Source organism: Microcaecilia unicolor, chromosome 1 (genome assembly GCF_901765095.1).
Source record: "Microcaecilia unicolor chromosome 1, aMicUni1.1, whole genome shotgun sequence".
Taxonomy (NCBI): domain Eukaryota; kingdom Metazoa; phylum Chordata; class Amphibia; order Gymnophiona; family Siphonopidae; genus Microcaecilia; species Microcaecilia unicolor.
In genome coordinates, this window is record NC_044031.1 from 547,805,097 (window position 1) to 547,817,862 (window position 12,766).

At 43.0% G+C, this 12,766-nt stretch overlaps 1 protein-coding gene across 1 annotated transcript in view; it reads right to left on the reverse strand.

Moving 5' to 3' along the window:
- Positions 1 to 12,766, reverse strand: part of STK3 (serine/threonine kinase 3) — a 412,802-nt gene that overhangs the window by 208,383 nt on the left and 191,653 nt on the right. Inside the window, exon 8 of the mRNA XM_030217172.1 lies at positions 3,761 to 3,886. Coding sequence (XP_030073032.1) covers positions 3,761 to 3,886 — 126 coding nt within the window. The remainder of the gene's footprint in view (positions 1 to 3,760; positions 3,887 to 12,766) is intronic.

A 12,766-nucleotide genomic window follows, 5' to 3' on the forward strand; every position in this document is an offset into this window, starting at 1 on the left:
TCCGCTTCTGGGGGGTTGCGCCTTGCGGCGCATCCAAAATGGCGCCCGCTGCCAGCTCCACTGAGCGGGAAGAAACATCGCTCGCCTTGCTCGTGCCGGCCCTGACGTCTGAAGAACACGATTTACAGGGTCCTGCTGCAGATCTGTGCTTGCCACAACGGGAACAGCGCTTAACAACCTCTGCAGCCATCGCCGAAAACAGCGGAAAATTCAAAATGGCGAATTCACGCCAAAAACGTCCCGATCGTGGGCGCTCCCCGGAGGAGTTACAAAACGCTCTTACCTCACCAGACCGAGTCCACAGAGCTCCGGTCATGCTGCACAATCAGAAGAAAGCCTCTTTTCTGGAATCTCAGGACTTTTTTTTTTTTTTTAACGCTGTGAGGAAAGTAGAGGCAACAGTAATAGAGGCAATTTCTCCAACTCCGGAGGTTCAGTAGTGTGGGAAAGGCAGGGAAAGGACGAACCAATGTGCCTGCATCCACCAAGGAGAGTGTGGGAAAAGACAGGGACAGGGCAAGCCTATGTGTCTACATCCACATCGGGGGGCCGGGTAAGGCAGGGAAAGGGCTAACCTATGTGCCTTTAAAGTGAAGCTGCAATAGCCACAACACCCCTGCTACAACTGGCAAAAGTATAGCAGCCACCCCAGGCAGAATTTTTGAAGGAGCTGAATAAGCTGCAACCACCCTGCTGGGGAGACAGAGACTACTGAAGAGGCAGATGGAGCTAGCTGGCCATGAGGCACTATGGTTTTTCAGTGCTCTCTATCTCCCCCTGCTGGTTGATGGACACAACCCATTCGTAATGGATTCATCTGCTTGATGACAAGGAATGCCCTGTTGGTGGGCCTTCCTAAGGTGACAATTTCTGTACAATACTACAGTCTACTTGATTGATAGGCTAGGCAGTATGGACTATGTGATTGTGGTGCTGCAGTACATAAGTACATAAGCATTGCCATGCTGGGACAGACCAAGGGTCCATCAAGCCCAGCACCCTGTCACTGACAGCAGCCAAAAGAACAAACAATTTGTCCCGCCCATCCTAGAAATACTGTATTATTCCCTCGTCCATTCAATAACATTCTATGGCTTTTTCCTCCAGGAAGCCGTCCAACCCTTTTTTGAAGTCAGCTAAGTTAACCCCCTTAACCACCTTTTCTGGCAGCGAATTTCAGAGTTTAACTACGCGTTGAGTGAAGAAAAATTTCCTCCGATTCGTTTTAAATTTACTACAATGCTGCTTCATCGCATGCCCCCTTGTCCTAGTATTTTTGGAAAGCGTAAACAGACACTCCACATTGACACGTTCCATTCCACTCATTATCTTATAGACCTCTATCATATCTCCCCTCAGCCGCCTTTTCTCCAAGCTGAAGAGCCCCAGCCTCTTCAGCCTATCCTGATAGTGAAGTCGTCCCATCCCCGCTATCATCTTTGTCACCCTTCTCTGCACCTTTTCCAATTCCACTATGTCTTTTTTTAGGTGTAGCGACCAGAATTGAACACAATGGAGCAATACAACGGCAGAATAATATCCTTATTTTTGTTTTCAATCCCTTTCCTAATGATACTCAACATTCTATTTGCTTTCCTAGCCACAGCAGCACATTGAGCAGAAGTTTTCAACGTATCATCAACAATGACACCTAGATCCCTTTCTCGGTCCGGACTCCCAACGCTAAACCTTGCATGACGTAGTTATAGTTTGGGTTCCTCTTTCCCACATGCACCACTTTGCATGTGGGAAAGAGGCATCACTGGCTACTGGTGAAGTTCAGAAGATGTTTAAAGTGCAGAATTGTATGGGTCTTCAATATTTGTATGACTTACTAGTACCATACCAGCCACCAGGCTAGTTACGATCATCACAAAAAGAACTGTCAAGTGTATCATTAGTTGGGGATTGTTGCTTGCCATTTTCAAGGCTAAGGACCTTCTCAGCAGTAGCACCCAGTTTGTGGACTAGATTTCCAGATGCACTTCCAACAGAGTCAACTTATTTGCAATTCTACAAGCAAGTAAAAGTCTGCCATCTCTCCCTCCTTCAGTCCACTGTCTCTCTCCAGAGGACAGTGCAGTTGAGGACGCCCATCCAAAAAAACATCCATTTTGGCCGTCATCCCCCCCCCCCCCAATAAAAACATCTTTTTTGACAGTGCTTCACTCAGCTGAGAGACCCGGAAGTCCCTGAGCCAATCACAACGCGTTCAGCAGAGCTAAACGCGTTGTGATTGGCTCAGAGACTTCTAGGTCTCTCAGCTGAATGAAGCACTACTAAAAAAGACGTTTTTATTATTGCAGGGGAGAATGACGGCCAAAATGGATGTTTCTTTTGGATGGGCGTCCTCAACTGCACTGTCCTCTGGATCGAGCCGCATCGGAGGGGGTGAGCAGCGCGGCGTCTTGGGGAAAGGGAATGACGGCCAAAATAGACGTCTTTTTTAAAGCGGGGCACTATTTTTTTTTTTACTTTTGTAGCAGTTTTTCAATCGCGCAGTCCCAACGAGAAGTACAGACCTCTCGTTAGATTTTCCAGCATAAAGGCAATCGGAAAAGGTTAGTGCATCTCATTACAATAGGATTTCTACACAATTTGCTCATCTGCATTCCATTTTCGTTAGCTGCTACTGTCGTCGGAAAAAAGTCTTTAGTGCATGCCAGGGTTTACTACTTGCTCGTTAATGGCTCATTAATGGCTTGTTAAGTTTAGTGCATCTGGCCCTTAATAAATCAGTTTCTAAAAGAGCTACTGCTGAACTGGTAAGGGATTGCCACTCCATCCTCCAAACTCATATATAGTAACATATATTTATATATAGATATACACACATACAGATAAATTCAGTTTGATCATGATCTCAACTTCAGATAAAATTGAATACAATGCCCTACTGCAAACTAATACAGAGTACATTAAATTATCAACCTAGAGGTGAACATTTATCCAAAATAAATACATAAATTATATATTTAAAAGGAGCCTGGATTGTATATGAATGAGTTCAGAAAGGATTCAGGCTTTGTGTTCAAATAACTAAATGACTCTTATCCCGCAATAGCGATTACTGCGCGGCAATGCCAATGGAGCCCATTCAAAATGAATGGGCTTTGATAGCATTACCACACCAGGAGCTATATGTGTGGCTTGATAAAAGAGACCCCAAGTCTCTGCTAGCACATGGTTGCTGTTATGTTACTCACTTTGCCATTTCTCATTATAACATGAAACATTTAGGGGTCCTTTTACTAAGCTGTGGCAAGTGCTAGCATGCACTTGAAACAACTTGAAAGGGCTTATCAAGAGATGTGCCGAGGTGACCCACAGTAATTTTGTACTCTGCACACACATACCACATGCTAACATTTTTTTTTTTTTTTAAGATGAGGTATGTCTGGGGAAGGAGACTGGGCATTTCTAAGATAATCAGTTAGTGGCATAACTGATTAGTGCATGAGCCCTTATTGCCTACAAAATATGTAAGGGTAAGGGCTCACGCACTAATTTTGTTTAATGACCACACGTTAATGCCAATATTAGTGCGTGGCCATTAATGCTGGAAACAGGAAATCAACCATTTTCTGACTGTGGGAAGAAATGGTCTTAGCGAGTGAGAAAGAGCTAAGGGTACGCTGAGGTCATTTTATCCCACACCTTTGTAAAAGGACCCCTTACTCTGCTACATGTACCTCAATATTTTGTTTACTTCAGTTACATAATATACTTAAAACTGCTCACAAATGGTCAGAAAACATACCGAATTTTCATCTTCCTCCTCTAGTTCTCTCTGTTGTTCTTCATGTCTTTTTGCCTTGATGTCCATCGCTTCTGTGATTAAGTCTCTCAAAATTGATACTGGTTTGGCATTCTTGATAAAGGAATGCTGTAAAAAGAACCCATCAACTTTATCATGACTTGATCTTCAGATTTTTAATGATACTAACATACTTTAGCACAAGCATTTCATATAAACGGCTTGCAGAGGCTATGCCTCCCCAGCCCAACCATGCGCATGTTAGCTCTGTTGCTTTCGATTATGCCTATTTGGGCGACCCTGAGAGAAGGACACCATCTCCCGATTTGTGAAGAAAGATGGGCGCCCTTCTCTTTCGAAAATAAGACTGTTTTTAAAAAAAAAAAGCCATTTATTGCCTATATTCAAAGCCATAATATCAGAGATTGTGTGGTTAAAGCAAATGAATCCCAGGATCTTGGTAGAAGGAAAGGAAGAAATCAATCTTGTGGTTGCTGCAATTTTTGTTTCTCATCCTTTACAGATACTACATGGATTTATTCTACCATTCATAAAGAGTATAAACTGCATTATAATACCACGTCATTCAACTTTTGTGGTTTATGTCATTATTTGCCCTTGCAAAAAGATTTCTGTTGGACATACCACACGCAAAATTCATAGCCAACTGACTGAACATCGAAGTCAGTTGAATACGTTTCACGGTTGTGCCCAGGTTCCTGGCTCTCAGTCACCTCGAAAACAAATGGGGTTCGCAGTTTCCACAAAAATTCAACAACAAAAGGAAGTGGAAAACACAACTTCAAGAGATCAAGCCGAGACACCAGGGTGAGATGCTCCAGAAAAAAACTTTATTAGGACCCTCGCCCTCCGGTGGTCAGACCTGGTGGCTGCTGTGAACTGATGGCTTACCGTTTCCCATGTTCCAGAAGATATGCTGGTCCAGTCCGGATCTTCCAGCCTTCCAGATTGTTTTGGGAGTTTTTTGGAACTAAGCAGTACCCGTACCTGGTAAAACCCCTTGTGTGCCAAAATAAATCAGTAACAGAGGTATAGGGCAGGGTACCTGATGCAGCTGTACCAGAGCATCCTTTCCCTGCTGTGTTCAGAAGTGCTCCACTGTCCATTTACTACTGATATAGGTGTCATCCTGCACCCCAAGGATTTTCATTTGCCCTGCTATGCCATATCTCAACCCATCCTAGCCCCACCCTATGTCACCCTTCCCTGTCTCACCTCAGCCTCTCCAAACATGAGTCACGAACTGCCTATGACTTATAGCTTACAAAAAGTACAGCTGTGAAGTTTCTTTAAAGTGCAAAAACATTTGATCATATAACTCCACTTTCTAAAGAACAGCACTGGCTCCTTATCACAGCACAGCTGTGAGAATGTTATTGGAATGCTTTAATGTTTCGCTTATATATTCTCTGATATTGTCTTTTTTAATTCATTTCTGACCTGAAGAAGGTGGCATTGCTTCGAAAGCTAGTCTAAAAATTTATTACATTAGTGTGTCAACTTACCTTTTTTATGTTTTATTTCTGTTCATTGTCTCTAAATTGGACTAACATAACAAGTTCACTATTTAATCCACAGGTGATCATTAGCCACATTCTTACAGATAAGTTTTTTTAGACTTTGAAGTTTCTGCTTATCTATAAAAGTTTTGACTTTAAGAATTCTACAAGGAGATACATTTGAGCACTAAAACAAGTTTATGTTTTTGAGATAAGAATCTGACAATAAAATGTAGAAAGTTTCTAGTATGGTTATATGATACCTCTATACACTACTTCTTATAGTCATTTGTAATATTATTGTACACACTAATGGTCACCTCTTTTTTTGTGTACTATTTTAAGTTTCCATTTTATAGTGCTCTGCAAAAGTCTTCATATCCTTGTACATATTTCACATTCTGCTGCCTAAAAAATAAATTTCAAAATGCATTAAAGTAGGAGTTGGATACAGTGGTCTATACTGAACATAAAACAAAAAAAAAAAATTTTAATTAAAAAAAAGAGAGAGAGAAACAGTAACAAAAAAAAAAAAAGAAAGAAAGAAACCAAAGTCTAGACTGCATAAGCCTTCACAGCTAAAAGTTGTCTTAACAAAGCTCATAAGACGTTAGATGGTACCTACCTATGTCCAATCAAAACAGCAAAGCTGATCTGAATACTCCTGGATGAAGGATCAAGCTGTTTGTCTTGTACAAAATAAATTGAAACAAAAGCCAAAAAAAAAATGCTGAACACAGAACCACAGAAAGAACGCTAAAATAAAGTTATTCAAAGGGAAGATCAAAAGCTATAAGGTCATTTCCATGTGTTTGATTATCTTCTGGACATTTTTAGGTCCATCACTGTATAGAGGAAAAGATGTGTCATCAAAAATACATTGCATTGATCAGGTCAAAGCATAAAATAAACAGGGCACACCATCAGCTAACACCACTTCTGCAGTAAAGCCTGGTGGTGACAGCATTATGTTGTGATGATCCTTTGCAGCATAGAGGAAAGGAAGGCTTGTAATAAATGGTGCACAATACATGCAGATTCAGGAGCAAAACTTCTTCTAATGTGTCACAGACCTAAGACTGGGATGAGGATCCACCTTCAGCAGGACAATGATCCTAACAGCAAAGCAAAAGAAACAATGGAGTGGATCAGCAAAGTGAATGCTTTCAAGTGGTTTGAAGACAACACCTGAATCCATTAGAAAACTGTACAAAGAGCTTGGAGGACTGCTGGGCTGGTGGTATCATTACAAGGCTTTTACCATCCATATTAGCATGTCCCTGCCATGGTGTGTAGCTGTGTTGCAGTGGTTAAATGCCCAAAGGGGTGTGACCAAGTGCAGATCTCACTCCTTTGGAGCCCCCTAGGAGCCACAGAGTAGCATGCAGAATGGTATTCTATTCCGCTCCGATGGGGAACAGGAAAGGAGGGAAGATGACAATTCTGGCTCCAATAGTAGCTAAGGGACCTATGGACTTTCATATTTGAGCTTCTGCGGAGCCAATATCTACATCTGTTCTGAGTACTTCATTCTCTCCTGAGGTTTCTCTTTCTTCGGATGGTAGAACTCTACCCCTTCAACCTGCATTGCAAGAGGCAGTTAATGCTCCAGTTCAAGGGAGCGTTTTGTGCCTGGGGGCTTCTGCCTCGAAAGATGGTCTTTCAATCAATTCCTCAGGTTTGTTGTGGTTCAAACTGCTTTGGCAAAGATACCCTCACCGATTTCTTTTGGCAATAAGACTTTTAAGGATTCCTCAGTTTCCCTGACTGCAGAGCAGGATTTCTCTTTAAAAAAATATATCTTTGAAGTTGTTGTCAGGGTTGATGAGATTTTACAGGATAACTTGTTATATAGCAAATGTACTGAGGAAACTGCTGCAAAGTTTGTTGATCAAGATACAAGGTTGTTAATAATGGATAAGAAAATGAAGAAATTTGAATCCCAAATTACTGTGTGTCAATCTGCATTATTCACATCAACTAGGGATAGTTTATCACTCCATTTACAAATGGAGGCATTAGAAAACACATCTCCAACATGTTATTTAAGGTTATTAAATTTTCCAGTCACACATTTTATTTCCCCTCATGAATTATTTAAAATGTATATTAAGGATATTCTTCACTTTACTTGTGAGACTCAAAATTAAACATCTTTATTATCTTCCTAAAGTACTAAGGTGATTTGTCAACCCATTTTCATCAGTGTTCAGCAACTCTTCCATCAGGGAAGTGTCTGCACCAGGTGACAATGTGCAGAAATGAACTCACTGAAAACGAAACAGAGCATCAACAAGCCCGTTAAATATGCCTGGCGCATTCCATGCAAATAATGCTATATTCATTCATGCATATTCACATAGGCATCCAGCTTCTCCTACATAAGCATGCAACTGTGGAATGCACTACCAAATGCCACAAAAACAATAAACGACACAACTAATTTCCGAAAATTACTAAAAACCAACCTGTTCAAAAAGGCATACCACAATGATCCATCCTAAATTTTACCAGACAACAAAACTCATACCAGAATTGGACAAAACCGAACTCTCTATACTTGACTGCCTAAGTTACTCTGTCACGAATGAACTTTAACGCAATACCACTTTATTTCTCATTATGAAAATGAATTCTCTATACTTGATTGCTTAATCTATTCTGTCACTTATGAACTTTAATGCAATACCACTTTGTATTTCTCATTTAGGAAATGGCGCTCGCCATTACGGAACAATGTAAGCCACACTGAGCCTGCAAATAGGTGGGAAAATGTGGGATACAAATGCTACAAATAATAATAATAAATAATAATTCAGATCTCATTAAGTTTCTGGAGTCTTTTCAGAAAATAATAATCCACCTTATTAGTATCTTTAGGTTGTTCTGCAGAACACAAAATGCAAATTTTGAGGTCTTATTTTCATAACAAAGCCTTCCTACAGCTGAAGCCTAAGGTTCTGGCTATGGGAGGGATATTTTTCTTAAAGCGTCCCTGTAAATGTCTGGTAACACATGAAAAGAAGTCATATATCTTTTTTGACCCGGCACACTTTGAAAGTTTCCTTCAGTCTAAAGGTTAACTGGAGTTTGTAGGTATATCTCCTATGTTTTCGTTTTTGCAGCACATCTTTACTTCATAGCAGTCCTTCTTGAAGTAGAGTTGTTTACAATGTGTGTAATGTATTTTGATTTTCTCTGTCATTTGTCTGGGAGGGTAGCGAAGGCGGGACGGGGGCGTGGGTACGAGATGGCCGGCTTCACCTTATAATGGAAAAAAGAGGCCGGCTAGAACGAGCATTTCACCGGCAGGACTTGGTCCATTTATTTTTAGGACCAAGTTTGGAAAAAGTGCCCCAACTGACCAGATGACCACCAGAGGGAAGCGGGGATCACCTCCCCTTACTCCCCCAGTGGTCACCAACCCCCTCCCACCCAAAAAAAAAACCTTTTTTGCCAGCCTGTATGCCAGTCTGAAATGTCATACCCAGCTCCTTGACAGCAGTATGCAGGTCCCTGGAGAAGTTTTTAGTGGGTGCAGTGCACTTCAGGCAGGTGGACCCAGGCCCATCCCCCCCCCCCCCACCTTGTGGTGGTTAATGTAGAGCCCTCCCAAAACCCCCCAAACCCACATGTAGGTGCCCCCCTTCACCCCTTAGGCTATGGTAATGGTGTAGAGTTGTGGCAAATGGGTTTTGGGGGGGATTTGGGGGGCTAAGCACACAAGGTAAGGGTACTATGCACCTGGAAGCTATTTTTGTTTTTTAATTTTTGTAAGTGCCCCCTAGGGTGCCCGGCTGGTGTCCTGGCATGTGAGGGGGGCCAGTGCACTACAAATGCTGGCTCCTCTCACGCCCAAATGCCTTGCATTTCGCCAGGTTTGAGATGGCCAGAACCGGTTTCCATTATGGCTGAAAACCGAAGCTGGCCATCTCATATAAACCTGGCAATCCTGTTGTAAACCTGGCAAGCGATTTGGCCGGCGCCAAGCATATTTCGAAAATATGCTTGGCTCCACCCACTAACGGCGCTGGCCCTGAAGATGGCCGGCGCTGTTCAATTATGCCCCTCTAAGTTATGTAATCCTATGTAATCCTTTTTAACACATGGCCTACCATGAGCCAAGGAAGGAAGACATGCAGTACATCTGTCTCCAGCCAGGGCTGACATAGCGAATCAATCCCCATTGAGCCCCATTCTTTCCAAAAATTGAAGAACTTGGACATGTTGGAATTCCTTTTTATCACTATCAAGTTCTGAAACCGAGAACTCCATAAGTAACTATAAGCTGAAACTCCTGGCTGTATAGTTCCCATTCTCTTGGGTCCAAGGAGTGCCTGCTGAGAAAGTCTGCCTCCACATTCAAGGGACCCAGTGATGTGAGTTGTCAACAAGCAGAGATGATTCTTCGCTGCCCAACTTATGAGAGAAGCCACCTTCACCACCATTGTATGACTGCGGGTCCCGCCTTGCTTGTTCATATTAGCTACCACAATTGCATTGCTCGATACAACTCGGAGCAGGAGACCTTCCAAAAAGGGAATGAACTCACATAAGACATTCCACACTGCCCTGAGCTCCAAGTGATTTACTAACCACTGAGACTCCTGTTCCATTCAGGTGCCCTGTGCCAGATGGAACTTGTAATGAGCACCCCAACTCAACTTTCTGGCATCCATTGTCACCACCTTCCATTGTGTTATCAGAGCTCTGACGGTCAAATTCCTAGGCGACCACCACTACTGCATACTTCACCTGGCAACCAGTTTCCAAGAAAGACAATCCATACTTCTGTGAAACCGGACACCAGTGCCCGAGAAGAGATTTCTATAATGGTCGCATATAAGACCTTGCCCATGGCACCACTTCCATCACCTCCATCATTGACCCCAGAATATGGATATAATCCCAGGCCCCGGCCTATCTTGACTGAGAAGACTAATCTATTGAACTAGCTTCAATCTTTTGTACTCCATGAGGAAAATCCTCTCCCTTGTTATGTCGAATAGAACACCCAGATACTCCAGCATCTGCGATGGAGTTATTCTTCTTGAAATTTATCACCCAACCCAAGGACTGCAGAAGGATGGACAACTTTGACCGTCACCACCATGCTGTCCATAATGCATGAATGAGCCAGTCATAGCAATACGGATTACTCTGATTCTCTGGTTCTGAAGGAAGGACATTGTCACCATCATAACCTTGGCATATGTTCTTGTAGCCATGGTGAGACTGAAGGGAAAAACCCTGAACTAGAAGTGAGAGCCCAGCACCTTAAAATGCAGAAACCTCTGATGTGGCAGGCACTTGGGTATATGTAAGTATTCCTCCTTGAGATCAAGTATAGTGAGCAATTCTCCCATCTGAAATAAGGCTATGACTGCTCTTAGTGTCTCCATGCAAAAGTGGGACACTTGGAGGAAGTGGTTTAGACCTTTGAGACCTAAGGCCGGATGAAAGGTGCCTTCCTTCTTTGGGACAATGAAGTAGATGGAGAATCTGCCTTGTCCCTATTCAGCCTGGGGAACTGGCACAATGGCCCAGAGTGCCAGCAAGGAATCTACATTGGCCTGAACCTCGACCAGGAGACTGCATGAAGAGAGCAGTGACCAGGTAGAACTCCAACTTGTAACCTTCTGTAAGAATATACAGAACCCACTGGTCTGAAGTGATTTTAGCCCACTCCTCCCGAAACTACTGAAGACATCCTCCATTAGAGGACAAGAAGAGTGGACCAGCTTTGCATCATTGCAAAGCTCTGGAGGCATTAAGCACTCTAGCTGACAAAGGAGGATTGTCTGTCCACATAAAAGGAAGAGTGGCGAGTCTGAAAGCAAGGACTTCTGACAATATTACAGATGATCAGGCCAGTACCATCTGCTGTCTTGAAATTGAGATCAAGAGCCCCCTGAAGACGGACGACCAGAGGCTTTTGGGCTTATCCTCTGGCAACAGTTGTGGCTTAGTTTCCCCCAGTTCATTCACCAAGTTACTGAGATCTTCTACAAATAGCCACTTGTCTTAAAAGGGCAACTAAACTAGAAGTGATTTTGATGCTGCATCTGATGCCCAATGCAGCAACCAGAATTGCCAATGTGCCATGACAGCCAAAGACATACTGCGGGCCATAACCAGTAACATGTCATAAATAGCATCCACCAAGTAGGCCAATCCTGCTTCCAGCTGAGCGTTATGGCACCTGTCTTGTGTTGCTGACTGCTTATGCCCTTCAGGCATGCTCTTTCCACAAATAAGCTGCACACTATTGCTTGAAAGAACAAAAAAGCCACTTCAAGGGTTTCCTTCAGCAAGCTTTCTACCTTACTTATCCTGTAGTTCTTTTAGAGCAATGTCCCTTTTCACTGGCAAGATGATTTTCTTTTTATTTAATATTATTTATTATTATTTAAACAATTCTTTACGAGTCAAACACTTGAACAAGAAATACGGAAAAGTAAAAAGTATAAGTCAGCATAGATCACAAAAAGCGAAGATACTTACCTGTAGCAGGTATTCTCCGAGGACAGCAGGCTGATTGTTCTCACATGTGGGTCAACGTCCACGTCGGCCAAGGAATCAGCATTTTGCAAGCAAAAAATAAACAAAGTTTTGCCAGAGTCTTCTGGCGCGCGTAGAGCGCGCACCGCGCATGCGCGGAATGATTTCCCACCGCACGAGTGTGCCCCCTCAGTTTAATCAAAAAGCAAATAAATAAATAACTTCAAAGGGGAGGTGGGCGGGTTTGTGAAAACAATCAGCCTGCTGTCCTCAGAGAATACCTGCTACAGGTAAGTATCTTTGCTTTCTCCGAGGACAAGCAGGCTGCTTGTTCTCACATGTGGGGTATTCCTAGCAACCAGGCTCACTCAAAACAATGAACATTGGTCAATTGGGCCTCGCAAGGGAGAGGACATAACATAGATTGACCTGAAACCATAAACAACTAACTGAGAGTGCAGCCTGGAACAGAACAAAAATGGGTCTAGGGGGGTGGAGTTGGATTCTAAACCCCGAACAGATTCTGCAGCACTGACTGCCCAAACCGACTGTCGCGTTGGGTATCCTGCTGAAGGCAGTAGTGAGATGTGAATGTGTGGACTGATGACCACGTTGCAGCCTTGAAAATCTCTTCAATGGAGGCTGACTTTAAGTGAGCCACTGACATAGCCATGGCTCTAACATTGACTGGTTCAGATGAAATTCCGACACCTTTGGCAGGAACTTAGGGTGCGTGCGGAGGACTATTCTGTTGTGATGAAATTTGATATAAGGTACATGCACTACCAAGGCCTGAAGCTCACTGACCCTACGAGCTGAAGTAACAGCCACCAAGAAAATGACCTTCCAGGTCAAGTACTTCAGATGGCAGGAATTCAGAGGCTCAAAAGAAGCTTTCATCAGCTGAGTGTGAACGACGTTGAGATCCCATGAAAGGGGGCTTTCACAAAAGCAAACCTCTCATAAAGCGAACAACTAAACGCTGTCC